This window comes from Microchirus variegatus (genome assembly GCF_963457635.1).
Source record: "Microchirus variegatus genome assembly, chromosome: 2".
NCBI lineage: Eukaryota > Metazoa > Chordata > Actinopteri > Pleuronectiformes > Soleidae > Microchirus > Microchirus variegatus.
Window position 1 is genome coordinate 22,077,359 of NC_139803.1, and position 15,832 is coordinate 22,093,190.

The 15,832-nt window shown below is 42.5% G+C and overlaps 1 protein-coding gene across 2 annotated transcripts in view; it reads left to right on the plus strand.

Annotated features, from left to right (window-relative positions):
- rbpjb (recombination signal binding protein for immunoglobulin kappa J region b) overlaps positions 1–13,978 on the plus strand; it is a 46,833-nt gene extending 32,855 nt beyond the window's left edge. Inside the window, exons 3-12 of one of the 2 annotated variants that reach the window (XM_083910377.1) lie at positions 4,203–4,298; positions 7,732–7,897; positions 7,990–8,164; positions 8,538–8,573; positions 9,562–9,699; positions 10,691–10,803; positions 10,946–11,086; positions 11,423–11,578; positions 11,734–11,837; positions 13,526–13,978. In XM_083910377.1, the coding sequence (XP_083766503.1) occupies positions 4,203–4,298; positions 7,732–7,897; positions 7,990–8,164; positions 8,538–8,573; positions 9,562–9,699; positions 10,691–10,803; positions 10,946–11,086; positions 11,423–11,578; positions 11,734–11,837; positions 13,526–13,850 (1,450 nt within the window). In that variant the 3' untranslated portion in view covers positions 13,851–13,978. The remainder of the gene's footprint in view (positions 1–4,202; positions 4,299–7,731; positions 7,898–7,989; positions 8,165–8,537; positions 8,574–9,561; positions 9,700–10,690; positions 10,804–10,945; positions 11,087–11,422; positions 11,579–11,733; positions 11,838–13,525) is intronic. The other variant, XM_083910378.1, reaches the window with a different exon arrangement.
- Positions 13,979–15,832: the final 1,854 nt, after the last annotated feature.

The following is a 15,832-nucleotide window of genomic DNA, read 5'->3' on the forward strand; positions in this document are numbered from 1 at the left end:
TCGGTGACTGCGTCAGAGTCACGACAGTTTCGCGCAGACCCCGTCCACATCGTGGAGTTACTATAGTAATTGAAAATGATGTGCCTGATACCAATCTGAGTAGAGTCAAGTCAAGTAGAACTGTATTATTGTATGATTATCAATTTAAGCTCAAACAATAAACCTTCCAAACTAGGCTGTTCTCCACGTTGCCAGTGTTTTTGCAGGGAACACGGCAGACACCTAGTTGCTATTGCTTCAACAATTCTTGCAACAAGTCAGCAGGTCTGACGAGGCATGGGACGGAATGATAATCTGAAACAAAAATGTCATGGTATGATATTGCAATTACAGCTGTCATGTTACTAAATTCTGATTCTCATTGTGTTGTAAAAACAACTCACACCTTAGACATGTTATGACAGAAATTTTTTTTGTTTAATTTTGATACCTTGACACGGGTTATCGGTCCATACCTATGACAGACATTGGTCTGCTTCTCACTGTCTAATTCTGACAGCCCCCTCCAGCACCACATGTCAGGCACACTGACAAGACACCAAAGTAAACTGACTGAGAAAATGGACAGAGGTGGAATTGCACCTCATCTAAATCGTGCACTTGACTGTTTTAGGGACATTTTCAGATGCACATGGTGATTTATCATCCTTCTGTACTGTGATATTAACATTATCGTGGGCCACATCCGTGTGATTCCCATGGTATCTGTAATGAGCAGACAGATAAATGGCTGTGAGCACTGTGTGTGTGTGTTTGCTGCTTTATCCGTGATGTCATCCTTCCCGTAAGACCAGCAGGTCACAGTCATCGTCACAGGCGTTGGGTGACATGTGCCCTGCAGGCCTCACATCAGCAGATTCAGAGTGTGTTCTTCACACAGATTAATCAGCAAATAGCTCAGGACGTCTCCCTGGGTGAAGTGTGTTTGTACTTGTGAGTGTATCGTTCACGTCAACCCCCAGAGGAAGGTTATGTCACGTAATGTAAACAGAACAAAAAAGAAAAACAGCACATCCATGCAAATCCTCTGAAGCTCTGAAATGTTTTCGAGTGAATGAGTTTGGCTGAAGTTGTGCGGAACATTGTTTTCTCGATATTGATATAATGTTCTCCATGTGCTGCTGAGCTGGTGTGACAGTGCATCGAATCAGTTAAGTGGCCTCAAGTATTTGGAGTTCTGAAATTAAATTGAGGTTGTGACAATATATCAAGTGATAGGCTATTACTTCAGACAGTCTGATGCATTTCTAGGCTTCAAATTTAGAACTTAAACGGTTTTAAGGTTCAAGGTTGCATAATGTGGGGATGCTGTGCTCATCCACAGTCCCTTTCAGCCTTCTCTGACCCCCATAACAAACACACACACACACGTTTGTGCAGCTATTCTTCTTGGGACCCTGCACTGTCCTCCCTTCATCTAAACAAAACATAATCTCTAATCTTAAAGGTCCCCTATTGTGCAAAATCAACTCTTTAATATTTTAGTACTGATATTTGGGACTCAGGGGGCCATACCAGTCCCCAGAATGTGAAAAAACAAGACTCAGTCATGTTTTAGTGGTTCCACTTTGTGTAAGTATAGGCGATAAAACATGCTATGTTTACACCTCCCGACCAAGTGACGACAGTGCGGACATTTCACCGTGAATGTTGGCACCCTGCCAGGCAGAGTACTTCACAGCTCCACCGTAGCTCCCCCTTGTCCCTGTGAAATACGAGAGTGCAGGCGAGGGAGGAAGAGTGGCTGCACAGCGGAGCACAGTGTTTTACACAAACTTCCAGCCTCAGATTTTTGTCTCCAGTGGATATATTTTATTTATGAAAAAAATGTTCACAAGCTTCACAAGCCCTTTGTTGTTGATCGCGTATGTAAATTCCTATGCTAGAAAAACACCTTGAACGCACCAGTTACGTGCCTGCAGTTAGCGAGTGACATGTGTAAATCAATAATATGAAGAGCATGCGTTTGAAAGCACTGCAGAAAGATGTAGATGTTGTCCTACATTTCTTCTCAACCAAAGGCTGCCTTTCTGTCGGGTTTCTCATATTATTGATCCACACGCGTCAGTTGGAGCCGCAGTTACACTGGTGCATTCAAGGTCTTTTTCTAGCATAGGAATTTACATACACGCCGCACCGCGCGGCGCATTAATCGTTTTTCTTCAATTTTAATGTTATTATGATCGCGAGAAGCCAAAATCGTGGTCACTCTATGCATTACGGTGAAACACAGTAACAACGGGTAAACGGACATTACTATGGGGTATATGGAGCGGGGGTTGTGACGACGGTGCATGACAATAGGAGATAAGTGGTGACAGTATGGCTGTGGATAGTAAGTTAGATCAACACTCCCCTGGAAGCAGTGGATGTGTGTTTACCTGGGTCTCATTCACATGTAAATGATCAGGCACAAAACCGAGCATTCTGGAAAAGTCTGTTTTGGCAGGGTTATTGAACTGCTATTGTGCTTCATCCTTATGATATTTTGACTAAAGCATGACACAGACATGTTCATTAGGGCACCAGGACCTAGTTTAACTTGGGTTAATAGGGTATAATATGGGACCTTTAACTCTAACTTAAAACCAGAGTTTAAATCATAGTCCTAAGTAAGTTCTTCAAAAATGGGGTTCTGCCTCATTAGGACCTGTTTTTGGTCTCCATGAGGACGACTGGTCCTGACAGGGTCAGTGTTTATGTCAGAAAAGGTCCTAAAGAAGTAACAAATACAAGAACACACACACACACACAGTCAGACGTACACACCAACACTTTGAGGGCCCCTTGCTTTTCATAACAAAAGGCCCTGTCTACAGCGAGTGTGCAGCACTCTATTGCATGGCAGAGTGGAAAGCTGTGTGTCTGAGTGGGAAGCCCTCACGTGTCAGGTGTCACGGACATCTGTTCGTGTGCGTGTTCCTGCGTGTGATGCGTCTTAATTGTGCATCTCAGCCTGATCTTTGACACTCACCCCCTCCTCCTCCTCCTCCTCCTCCTCCTCCTCTTCCCCTTTTTTTCCCCCTTTAGTTTTCACTGCTTGCCTGACCAAAAATCTAAATAAATTTCGACTTGTTTGTGTAAAGTAGGTGGGCAGTTGCAGGAAAGGTGGGAGGGTTTGAAAGTAATCGGAGCTCAGACGTTGCAACATTCTGACACTGGATGAGGAATCTTTGCTGGTGAGCTCAGCGCTCTTGTTTTTGTTTTTTCAGCTCTGGTGTTTTTGTTTTTTCCCCCCCTTTCTCTCTCTTTACCTCCCTTCTCCCAATCCCATCTCTTTCTTGGCCTTCTCTTTCTTTCTCTTTCTTCCCTTTCTCCTCATTGTCCCTCTGAGCCAGCCATCAACAGTTCAGCTCAAATGAACCCAGCTGGGGGAGAACATGTTTTTTTTTGGCTCGGAGGCTCTGCAGAGGTCATTGCGACAGTAGGGCTAAGCATGTGCTTTAAGCCTCTGAGGTGTCGTACCAGAATTACCTAATTGACTGGGTCTAACGGACCCAACTCAAACTTGCACTGAAAAATATTATTTCATTTATTGTTATCCACAATGCTTCTTTAACTTTACTCCAACACTAGTGGTCAATAACTGTTTTCTTCTTCTGGGTAAAACTGACCAGGAAAGAAAGCAGGGTTCCCACGGATCCTTGAAGTCCGTGCTTGAATTTTTTGCAAGTAAGAAGCTAAGCTAAATATCTTCTGTTGCTGATGCGCCCTTGTTTGTTATGTTGTAATTACTAGCGGTGTTGTGGACACGGTATGCCGTCTCTCTGCAGAACAATGAATGAGCAACTTTAAGCGAGGGCAAGCAAATTATTTGATGCCTTGGAAATGGTAATTCCGAGATCTCTGGCTTACCAAAGGAAATTACAAAGACTGGCTTGCCCAAGATCCCAAGGACAGATGCAGATTTGTGCTGCAGATCAATAAAAGTGGACAGCATAGACGAAGCAGCTCTTTCGTTGTCCTACAAGTTGCCCTCCCATCTCCCAGCTCTGTTCGGTTCTTGAATTTGAGGGAAATGTTCCTGGAAAATCCTTGAAAAGTCTGATGTCAACCAAGGTGTGGGAACCTTAAGAAAGGTCCTTGCGTATAGTATCTATGATGTTGAATGTGCCTGCGTGGTTGCAACACACTTTATATCATGTCACACAAAATGACCTGTGAATGAACTTCTCTTTTCCCTTTTTTTTCTTCACCTGCAGAGAAGCAATGAGGAATTACCTGAAAGAGCGAGGCGACCAAACTGTCATGATCCTGCACGCAAAAGTTGCACAGAAATCTTATGGCAATGAAAAAAGGTGAGTTGTTCTTGGAGTCTCATCCAATTGTGACTGTTTCTCCAAACTTTGATTTAGAGGTTCATAGATGGGAAATACACATATTTGTATGAGAAAATCATGATTTCTCTGGACAATTTTCAAATCTCAGATTAACACCACACATTCAGACTTATTTCTTATGGCTCTCGAAGGAATATTTCTTCAGTTTGGGAAACTGGACTCGAAGAGAGAGATAGTTGTGGTACAAGTGAAGCGCTTACACTCTGCAGCTGCTTAGCTTAGTGTAGCAGACTGGAAAGTGAGGAAAACATCTACACTGGCCTTGTCCAAAGAAAACAGAGACCCAGCACATTGTTATCTCACTTGTTTAATTTGAACACAGTGTAAAAACAACAAGTTGTGGTTTTGTGGGTTGTTGTTAAGTTCCCCCCGACTTTTTCTTGGAACAGGCTAGCAGTTTCCACCTGTTTGCAGGCTTAATGCTAAGCTAAATAAAACAGATGCCGTCTGTAGCCTCACTTTGACACTTGTGGGTGTGAGTGTGGGTGCGAGTGTGTGATGTATTACTGTGTCTGACTTTGTGTTGCACATCTCGTTTGTTTAGTGCACTTCTGTCAGTGTGTAATGTTTGAACTGCAGACGAGAATTAGCGTAAGCTAACCCTACAGTATTTATACTTCATATTATGCATGATCACAAACCAAGTAAAAGTTTTCCAGAGAGATGTTGGTGGTGATCTTGACGATGTCATCCGGCTCCTAAGAGGTTTAGCTGTAGAATTCACTACTGAAACTTTTTGTGGATGCTTCTTTGTATTTTAGGTCAAATTCCAACTTGTCTGCAGTCGTTTCACTTTCCTAGAGCAATGTTGCTGTTGCCTTTGTTCGTCTTGACATAAAACAAATCACTTCCTGTGTCACTGGAAGACATAAGATCTAAACACTGCTATTCTGAGAAGCAGGGAGAGAGTTGTGTGGAGCTGATAGACTTTAGGCACATTCACATCAGGACAATCTGGGGGACTCGGTTCAATTGGGCGGGAAATGCTGAAAAATGTCACACCTTCATTTGGTTTGGTTCACTTTCACACTGCACTTTTGTTACAGCATTTTCTTCCTGGTCAGTTTGAACTCATTTGACAATGGCTTTAAAGTAACACACATTTGTTAATATTTAAAAGTTACGCACTGCAGTTTTAGTGCTGCATGCTTAAAGCTATTCCTTTAATAATAATCCTTTAATCCTTGTTCATTTTTGAGAAGACTAACCCTTTCATTGCAAGGATTTATGGCCAGGTTAGAAAACGCAAACACGTATACCAGTGTGTTTATTTTGACCTCTCTGACCTCCCGTATCAACGGAGGTCAGAGAAGGAAACGAGCGCAAATCCCCCGTGTGTTCAGGTGAAGGCTGGAGAGAGACAGAAGGAACAGGAAATGGGAGCAATGGCAATAAACGAGATCAGACACCAGGGTCAAACGGTGCTCGGGTCAAGGACAAGAGCATGCGGGTCACAGTGCAACTTCACTCCTATGAGTCTTGCTTTCATGTACTTTCCCTGCAGTGGCTGCAACCTTTCTTCTTCTTTTTTTATTTCTCTCACTTTTGCTCTCTTGAACTCTGTCACTTTTATTTTCTTCCTCAAACCCTTCCTGTAAACTCAGCTTTCACCTTTCCACCTCACTCTCAAACCTTTTATAGCCTCTTCCCTTCCCCCTGACTCTTGCTCATTTTGAAACTCTCTTCAATTCTCTCCATCCTCTGCCTGACTGCTCAGATCTCATCAGCGCTGTCTCTTGGTAAACCAAGCCAGACACCTTTAAGAGAGTTGGAGCAGAGAGGAGACAAAGATGGGACGGGGGGAGAGGTGGTGACAGAGAGGAATTCCTCATAATGTTTGTTGGCGATCGGTTTTTCTTGTTTGCGAGTTTCTCATTGACAAGGCTTTAGTTATTGTTTTCTGTTTAATTACGTAAGAAATTTCTTTGTGACTTTGCAAAATGACCATATGTAATTACAGATTAAGAAAACAAGTTAAGCTTGTAGTTCTTAAACACACATGGCTGCAGCTATGGGTCAACAATTCCAAAGGTTACCAAACCTATTCAAAAAAAAAGCCTCACTACCCTTCTCAAAAACATCTCAACCAGAGAAGGAAAACAAGATGTGTTAAAGATATAGATGTCTGAAAGCAGACAGGACTTTGAACACTCACTCCTTCATCTTCTCCTGCTTTATCCTCCACATGAGGGGTACACACTGCACAGGTCCCCAGTCCATCGCAGGGCAAACACACAGAGACAAACAACATTCACTCTCACCTTAGAAACGAATTTCCAATCAACCTCTACATGTTTTTGGACTGAGGGTGGAACCCAGAGTACCCAGAGAAAACCCACATACACACGGGCAGAACAAAAGAACATGCTAACTCAAACACTAGCCATTGCTCCACCATGTGGCCCTAAAAAGGTTACATTTTTATAAAAATAAAACAGAATATAGGGCAGTTATCTTTGTGTATATGCACACAAACAGCACAAGTACAGCGCTTAACTTCAGTGTTTTACAGTTTCTGTTTTAAACCCTAAAGGTCGCTGTTGTACATATTTTACATATTTCCCTGTAACAGTCCCAAAGGGATTTCTACTGTATCATTGTCACAGTCTGATATTGAAGTTTCCGCCACTCACTACTGTGTGCACATGAATCATTCACCATCCTCTGCCCTCCAGAAAACCCCTGCAGTGTTGGTGTCTGTCTCTCACCTCTGATTACTCCCGTCTATACAGTAAGAAGTGAGCCACAAAAAAGTGGGCACAAGGCGAATGCAAATGTGCCGTCTCCCCCTCCTTTTTTTCCTTTCTTTTTTCCTTTTTTCTTTCTGTCTGAGCTTTTTATAGGAGGTGAAAGCAGACAAACACCCACAGAGACAGACGCTGCTGTTGCGAAATAGGTCGCTTTCCAGTTCTACGCTGACGCACATGAATTAATTTGAAGTGTGCCGCTTCACCAATGAGTTGAATTCACATTTAACCAGGCCCAGGTTGTGTCATTTTCCTGTTATGGGCCTATTTTACCGACATTAGAGACCAAGCATTTCAGGGGGGGGGAGAAAAAAAACAGCTTGTTTGTATTCCCCAACAAATCATTGTGAGCTGGACGGATCGTGGTAACATCTGTTAAATTAGGTTTAGCTGGACAAAAGAAGACCGCAATGGATTGTATTTTAAAGTGTATTGATAAAGGTTTCTGGCTATCTTGTTGAAGTTTGGTGCAGGTCTGCCCTCTTCTGGTGGGAATAAAGAGATACACATTGTTCAGTTGGCACTTCCTTTTAGTTTTATTTGCAGTTACAGCATACATTTAATTTACATGCGTAAATCAGGCCAGACACATTTTTGTTGTATTGTAAAAAAACTGATAAATATTATCTTCTCCCCGTGTCCAGGTTCTTCTGCCCTCCCCCCTGCGTGTACCTGATGGGCAGCGGCTGGAAGAAAAAGAAGGAGCAGATGGAGCGAGACGGCTGCTCGGAGCAGGAGTCGCAACCGTGTGCCTTCATCGGCATCGGCAACAGCGACCAAGAAATGCAACAGCTCAATTTAGAGGGAAAGGTGAGAGACGTTTGGCACAGCTGTCCTTTTAAGGACTCGCCGTCACTCTCTTGTTTATTTTAACACAATTACGAATCTCTTTCCCTCCATAGAATTATTGCACAGCGAAAACCTTGTACATATCCGACTCTGACAAGAGAAAGCACTTCATGTTGTCCGTCAAGATGTTCTACGGCAACAGCGCTGACATCGGTGTCTTCCTCAGCAAGAGGATCAAAGTCATCTCCAAGCCCTCCAAAAAGAAACAGTCCCTCAAAAATGCTGACTGTAAGTTTGCAGAAACACACACTACACTTCACTTCTACAGGATGTGTTGCAGTTAAAAGTCCCTCTGAAACAGATGTCGTAGTGCTGCTTGGTTCCACATTGTGAATAATGAGGAAGTTTCCTCAGTATTTAGCTCCAACAACTGTTGTATGCCTATAAAAGTATATTAGCAAAGAATAATGGATGATATTAATGAGCAAAAACTTGATTAAACTGATTAATTGATTATTCATCAAATACTAAATGAATTGTTAATTTATCAGTAGGAGTGTTTTTTGAACTATTAAAAAAGGGGACTCTGACTTCTTAAATGTGAATATTTTTGCTCCATATAACAAATGAATCATTAAAACTGAATCATTTTGGTTTGTAGACAAATCAAGACATTTGAGAACATCATCACTTCCAGGTTTGAGAAACACAGATCAACATCTTTCAACATTCTCTGACATTCTGTAATAATAATAATAATTGACAGATTCTTCAATTATGAAAAGAATCGTTATTTACAGCCCTAGTTATTCTCACTATATCAGTTTAGGTGAAAATGGTTATATTGACACATGTTTATTACTTTCAAAATCAATATATTAGGTTGTGGGAGCTTTTATTTAACCAGGATGACATCTGGAGATCTGAGTCTATTTTTTATTAAGCTGTGATGGTTGATACTAGTGAGACGGCAGATATTTGGTCCTAAAGGAAAATTAAAATGGCAATGGAAGCAAACACAAAAAGATGTAAAACCTGAATGGATTTAAAAAATGTACAAGTCAATGCTTATGTTGATTATAGTTTCAAAAACGGGACAGTGCTCAGTGACTTATATCTAAATATATATAAATAATCAACATGCATTTTGAATGTACTTTATAGAAAGACTATTACGATTATAAAAATATAATATTATATACATATATATATATATTATATTATATATTAAATATCCAAATATAAACAGTGTGAAATATCAATAAATGTCAACACATTTGATTAAGTTATACACATATAACTCATAATAATTAGAAATGATACTAGCTGATGACACGTTGAATTTAATTATTAATTAAATACTCTAATCTGTTTATTAATATGACCTACATTTGCATATTTGTTTCAAATGTTGAGTGCTCTCATCTAAAACCCCTCTTTTGAGCAGTGATGTAGTAATGTAATGTCTAGCCACTAGAGGGCAGCATAGGTCAATGTTTTGCGTGTGTGTTGTTAGCCCAGTTCTGTCACGTCACCCCTGCACTTGCACACATCAGCTCCTCAGCTCAGACTCTTGTCACTGCTGACTCAGACGACCTGAGAGCAGAGGGTCAGGTCATGTTTTGTCTCACCGTTACTTAACCGACCTGTGTCTGCTCTGTGTTGTCGTTCTTGTCCGTCCACAGTGTGCATCGCGTCGGGGACCAAAGTGGCACTGTTCAACCGACTGCGGTCCCAAACGGTCAGCACGCGCTATCTACATGTGGAGGGCGGCAACTTTCACGCCAGCTCTCAGCAGTGGGGCGCCTTCTACATCCACCTGTGTACGTTTGTATACGTGTGGCCTGAGGTCACGCTGTCTGCATCACAAACACCAACACATGTTGTCTCACAATCTGCATCAGTTTAAAGTAAAGGCCACATTGTACTTCTCCGACTGCGTATGCGTTATCTGACTGCGTCACCACGGAGACGACTCGAGCCTTCATACTTCTGCGTCGGGGTGACGGACACGCGCTGCAATTTCTCGCCCGATCAGTAGGGGTCGCTGCGCAAGGTTGTTGTGCTTCAGGCTACAGTGAGCAATGGCGTTGAGAGAGAAAGAGAGAGAAAGACTGTTGTTGTTGAAACAGTAGCCGTTTCTCACTTTTCTGTGTCACGGAACACAGTTTTAAGATGATTTGAGGCGAGAAATTGGCCATTTGTGAAGATATAACGTATTTATAGTTTGGCAGCGGCGTTATCGGCGGGGATCAGCTCCGCGTCTGTGGACGCTCAGTGCGCACTGTGAGCCGACACAGAGTAGCTTCGCTCGGCCTGTCCTGAGGACCAATCGCAGCCCTTGCCGTCTCCGTTGTCCCTTGACGGAGTGACGGACACTTAAAAAATATTTTGTGCAGTCGGAGACGACGCAGAGGCTCTTCGAAAGGCTCTGCGTCGACGCAGTCTCTCAAAATCTCATAATATTATGACTTAATTCTTTGTCTGGCCTTGTTTGGCCCTAGTACCCCGTCGTAGATTATAAAGGATGTAGTAACTGATTTGTTTTCTCATGTTACTTGTTGCTGTTGAAGCTGTTCTGCATAACGTTTAAATAAACACACATGTCTGTTCCATTCAATCCATTTCCTAATGTGTCCACACAGTATTGATTCAGACTCTGTGTGTTTCTCAGTATAGCAGTATTTGATCTCCTGTTGCCAGGTAACATTTCCACAAGGAAAAAGGCGACAAAGAAAGTGATTGATTGCTCTTTTGTGAGTGGACAGTGGCAGAACTGACTTCTCTCCTGCGGTGTTGTTTTTCATTTCTCAGTGGATGACGAGGAGTCAGAAGGAGAAGAGTTCACTGTGAGAGACGGTTACATCCACTACGGCCAGACAGTCAAGCTGGTTTGCTCTGTCACTGGCATGGCCCTGCCCAGATTGGTAAACCCAACACCAAATATTTGGAACATTTTAAGGAATAGTCAGATACTTCAGTCAGCCTGGGATTAGCTTGTGGTCTGTTTATTTCTGGTTGATTTGAATGAGTGTAAAACCACATTTTTGTCACTTTCTCTTATTCCAGATCATCCGAAAGGTTGACAAGCAGACGGCGTTGCTGGACGCAGACGACCCGGTCTCCCAGCTCCACAAGTGTGCCTTCTACCTGAAGGACACGGAGCGCATGTACCTGTGCCTTTCCCAAGAAAGGATCATCCAGTTTCAAGTCAGTGTCAAGTCTCGCCCTCCCAAAACACTCTTTACCTCAAACCCAGAGCCAAAGTCAATCTCATTTTCCCCCTCACATACGATTGAAGAAGATTGCTTCATTGTGGCAGAAGTAGACCGCGAGTGAACAGAACTCAAAGGGAATTTGAGCTCAATCTTTTAAGTTCCCTTGCTCTTTATTTCACTGTAATGGCGGTAATTTAGTTCAGGATGACCTTTTTTTTTAAAGAACAGCATGTGCCCCACTCACCTCCACCATTTTTACTGTCGTTTTTGCTGCTTGTGTGCATTAAAGTTCACGTCTCTCTCTCTTTCTTCCTCCTCTTTCTCTCAGGCCACTCCATGCCCAAAGGAACCAAACAAGGAGATGATCAATGATGGCGCCTCCTGGACAATCATCAGCACAGACAAGGCTGAATACACTTTCTACGAGGGCATGGGCCCTGTCCACTCGCCTGTCACCCCCGTGCCTGTAGTAGAGAGCTTACAGGTGCACTGAAGACACACACACACACACACACACACACACACACACACACACACACACACACACACACACACACACACACACACACACACACACACGATCAATATGATTTCAGGTTTGTCTGTGTGACCTTACCTCAGTGTCTTCTTCATCTGCAGCTAAATGGTGGTGGCGATGTCGCCATGTTGGAGCTCACGGGACAGAACTTCACTCCAAATCTTCGGGTCTGGTTCGGCGACGTTGAGGCTGAGACCATGTACAGGTGTGTATTTTATTTTATTTAATTTAATTTTAAAGCTTGTTTAAAGTCAACAATGTCAGTCTGTCCTGAATGCACGTCGTACATATTCACTCACAGTATTGGTTATATAATGACTTGAGGATTACACTCAATCATCTATTTTTCTATCAATCCTGCCTTCTTCTGCAGCTTTAAACCTAATTTACCAAGCTGCTTGGAGGCCACTTTTCCTTTTCTTGCACAAAATGAGATCCACTGCCTGCCTGCACAGACGAAACCACTGTGGCCAATTTGAATCCTCAGTAACAACTAATTGAAGGTTTATTTTATCTGGGAAGCTTCAGAGGACGCTGTGCTTTAGGTTCAAGGAATATAATGACAATTTAAGCAAGTTATTAGTATTCTAATCCAAATTGATGAAAGCTTTCACAGGGTTCCAAGTCAGATTTAAAGCCGCAGGTACCGCGAACGCCTCGCGGCGGAGTTGCCTAATGCTCGTAATAAATACTCATCTTGTGCACCCGAAAGACTGGAGAGACGGTTACGCTCCAGTAAAATGTTGGGTTTTATAGATGGATCGGATTTGTTTAGCTGTATCAACCCCAGCAACACACGTGAAGTTAAAGGCAAGATTTTGTGAGTGAGGTACCTCGTAGATCAGGGGTGCCCAACCTTTTTTAAACCAAGATCTACCGTTCAAAAGTTTAGGGTCACTTAAAAATGTCCTTATTTTTGAAGGAAATTTTCAGAAATACACTCTATACATTGTGATAAACAACTGTTCTAGCTGCAAACGTCTGGTTTTTAATGGAATATGTAAATAGGTGTATATAGGCCCATATCCAGTGTTCTAATGGTACATTGTGTTTGCTAATTGCCTTAGAGGGCTATTGGATGATTAGAGAACCCTTGAAAACCCTTGTGCAATTATGTTAGCACATCTAAAAACAGTTTTGCTGGTTCTTTGACGAAAGGGCAAAATTATTATTTGGAATTAAAATCATCATTTTAGTGCTGGGCACTAGGTTAAGGCATGATGCGCTTCCATGACGACTGACCAGAAAAAGACACACGTGACGTTATGTTTACATGCCACGACGTCGGGGTCCAGGCACCGCTTACCGGTTAGCTCCGTTAGCTGCATTAGCTCGCTACAGTCTAACTGGAGCAGTCTGTTTATTAAACACTACAAATAACCAGCGCACCTGTGTACTGTGTATGTGTGCCTCTGTTTTTAAAGTTTAGCGTTACTTTAGAGACTCATTTTAACAATCGTAAACATGACGTCACTCGCGTCTTTTTCCGGTCAGTCGGCATGGAAACATGTCAAGGGTTAACGTGATGCTGTTAACCGCCGCTAACGCCTTAACACGCCAAGTACTACATTATTTCTGATCTAGTCAGTGTCTTGACTATATTTCCTATTCATTTTGCATTCATTTTTCAAAGTGTGACTTTTAATGGAAAACACAAAAAATTGTGTAGGTGACCCCAAACTTTTGGAGAGTAGTGTACATAATAGCAAAACTATTTTGAATATTTGCATGCTTGACACCTTTTTACTCAAAGTGAGTGAGAAGAATTTCAGCTGAAGTCTCTTCCTTCACATGTAAGTCAGCCGTGATGCCACTCACCTGAACTTAAATGTTTTTACTTCATTCATTTATGACAGAAACCATCTAACGTCTTTTTTATTTTTGTTGTTACAGGTGTGCGGAGAGCATGTTGTGTGTGGTGCCCGACATCTCTGCCTTCCGGGAGGGCTGGCGCTGGGTGCGGCAGCCCGTCCAGGTGCCCGTCACGCTGGTGAGGAACGACGGCATCATCTACTCCACCACACTGACCTTCACCTACACGCCGGAGCCCGGGCCGCGGCCACACTGCAGTGCCGCTGGCGCCATCCTGCGAGCCGGGAACTCCAGTCTGCTGAGCAGCAACAGCCAGGAGGCGGGCGCCAACATCTACGGCCCCAACAGCTCATCCAACGCAGGAGTCACATCTTCATCCTCCACTGCCGCAGCTGTGGTCTCCTAACGCACACAGGAGGCCGCTGAATACAATATGCCTTGAGAGCAAATATACCTGAGGGTATATAAAGACTATGGGAAATAATAAACAAACAAAAAAACTGACTCACTCTAAAGTGCTGTGTATTAATTTTTTGGATACAAAGAAGCTGAAGTGGAAAAAAAAATCAGTGGGACAAAGGAGCAAAACTCAGGGGAAATCTGAAGGAGGAGTAACATCACCACGTGGTCAGTCAGTCCCTGACCACGCCCCCTTCCTTCTTTCCTTCCTCTCCCCTGTGGTTAACTTGTTGGGACCCACCTGTCCTCGTCTGGTGTTTGGAATGAGTGAAGTTCCTGCCGGCTCAGAGCACCAGCACCTTTCTACGGCTGTGAGAATGGAAAACCACAACAACAACAACAACAACAACAATACATCCACCGTGTACAAAGGAAAACAAAATGGTCTACTTTTGCTCTCCCGTGCCCCTCGCCTCATTTCCTCCCACCACTTGTTTTATAGTGATTTTCTTTGCATTAATTAGTGTTTTCCAGAAAGGGGCTGGATGTATTGTTGTTGGATGCAGAGGGACACACATAAATCGTGACGATGACATAGTTTTTATGGACCAAGGATCTTGTATAAGCTTTAGTAAAGGTACATTTTTCTCCATACCTTTTTTTGTATTAAACATATAGTACACTTTTGTTACCAAATAGTTTCTATTCTTCCTCTGAGCTTGGGCTTTGTTTCCCCCCTTTGAGGTCCAAAATCCTGACCTGTATGTTTTTTTGCAACCTTTCGACAGACGTGTGTCTTTGGATCGAACTCTTATTTTGATACTCTCACTTCTTCTTTTTTTTCTGGGGGAAAAAAAAATCAGAAGTCTTGGTTGTTTATTTACATAAGGGAAGGTTGTTTATTTGTTTGTTTGTTTGTTTGTTTTTAAAAATTGGGGAAATAACCTCAGAGGGCCTATTTTTTATCATTGGTTTTTATGAAGTCTTTAAAAAGAAAAGCTTTAAGCAACGCCTCTGCCTTGCCTGCAATACTCTATGTGCGCTATGTCTCTTTGGAAAATATACACATCAGTACATCTCACGTGGAGCCATAGCAACATTTGCAGAACACGTTTAAAAAAAAGAAAAACAACATAGACTTCAGTGGTTACGAACACAAGTGGGTTTCAAAGTAATGTAATAAGCGTAGTCATTGACTTACAAAGGATAGCCTTAGTACTGTATGTTCTTACTGTGTACACAGTCAAACCAGTCACATATCTAATACTGTTGTGAAACTAGTCTCTTCTTAAAGCTGCACCGTGTGAGCGAGGTGCGTTCAGTGTGTGCTGTAGTTCTCTGGTGGCATTTTTAAAAACTCCTCTTTGTAGTTTTTTCCTCTTTCATCTCATCCCAAGACAAAAAAAAAAAAAAAAAATAGACAGACACTTTTAATTGAATGTGGCCTTACTGAAAAGTTTAAAAAGAAGAAAAAAAAATAGCTCCACCTGTTTCTTATCTGCCGTTTACTCACCTTGTGCACAGCACAAAAAAAATGATCAGCCGCAGCTCTGAGAGCAGATCTTCTTCCTCTCGTGCAAAGCGAAAGCAGCCTTCAAACCCTCCTCCTCCTCCTCCTCCTCCTCCTCCTCCTCCTCCTCCTCCCTATGTTTTTCTATTCTCTCACCTTTGGTACAAAGTCTTCGCGAGCGATGTAAGCTCCTTTTTTTTTTTCTTTTACGAGAAACTGTGGGTTTTTTCCTGTCTTCTTCGCAGAAACATGTACATTTTGTTAACTCACTGTCCCACTGAGTAGTTGCACTCATCTGTGTTCATGGCGACCGACCGACCGCGAAAAGGCCTTTTAAATGTGTTTTATCAAGAAAAAAAAGAATATTCCAAACAGAACAGCAATATTGTACAGGTCAATTCATCATGTTTTGTCTGCCTGAGCACTACTTCACCAGCCAGCAAATATCTGTGTGTATGTGTGTGTGTGAGTGTAGTATG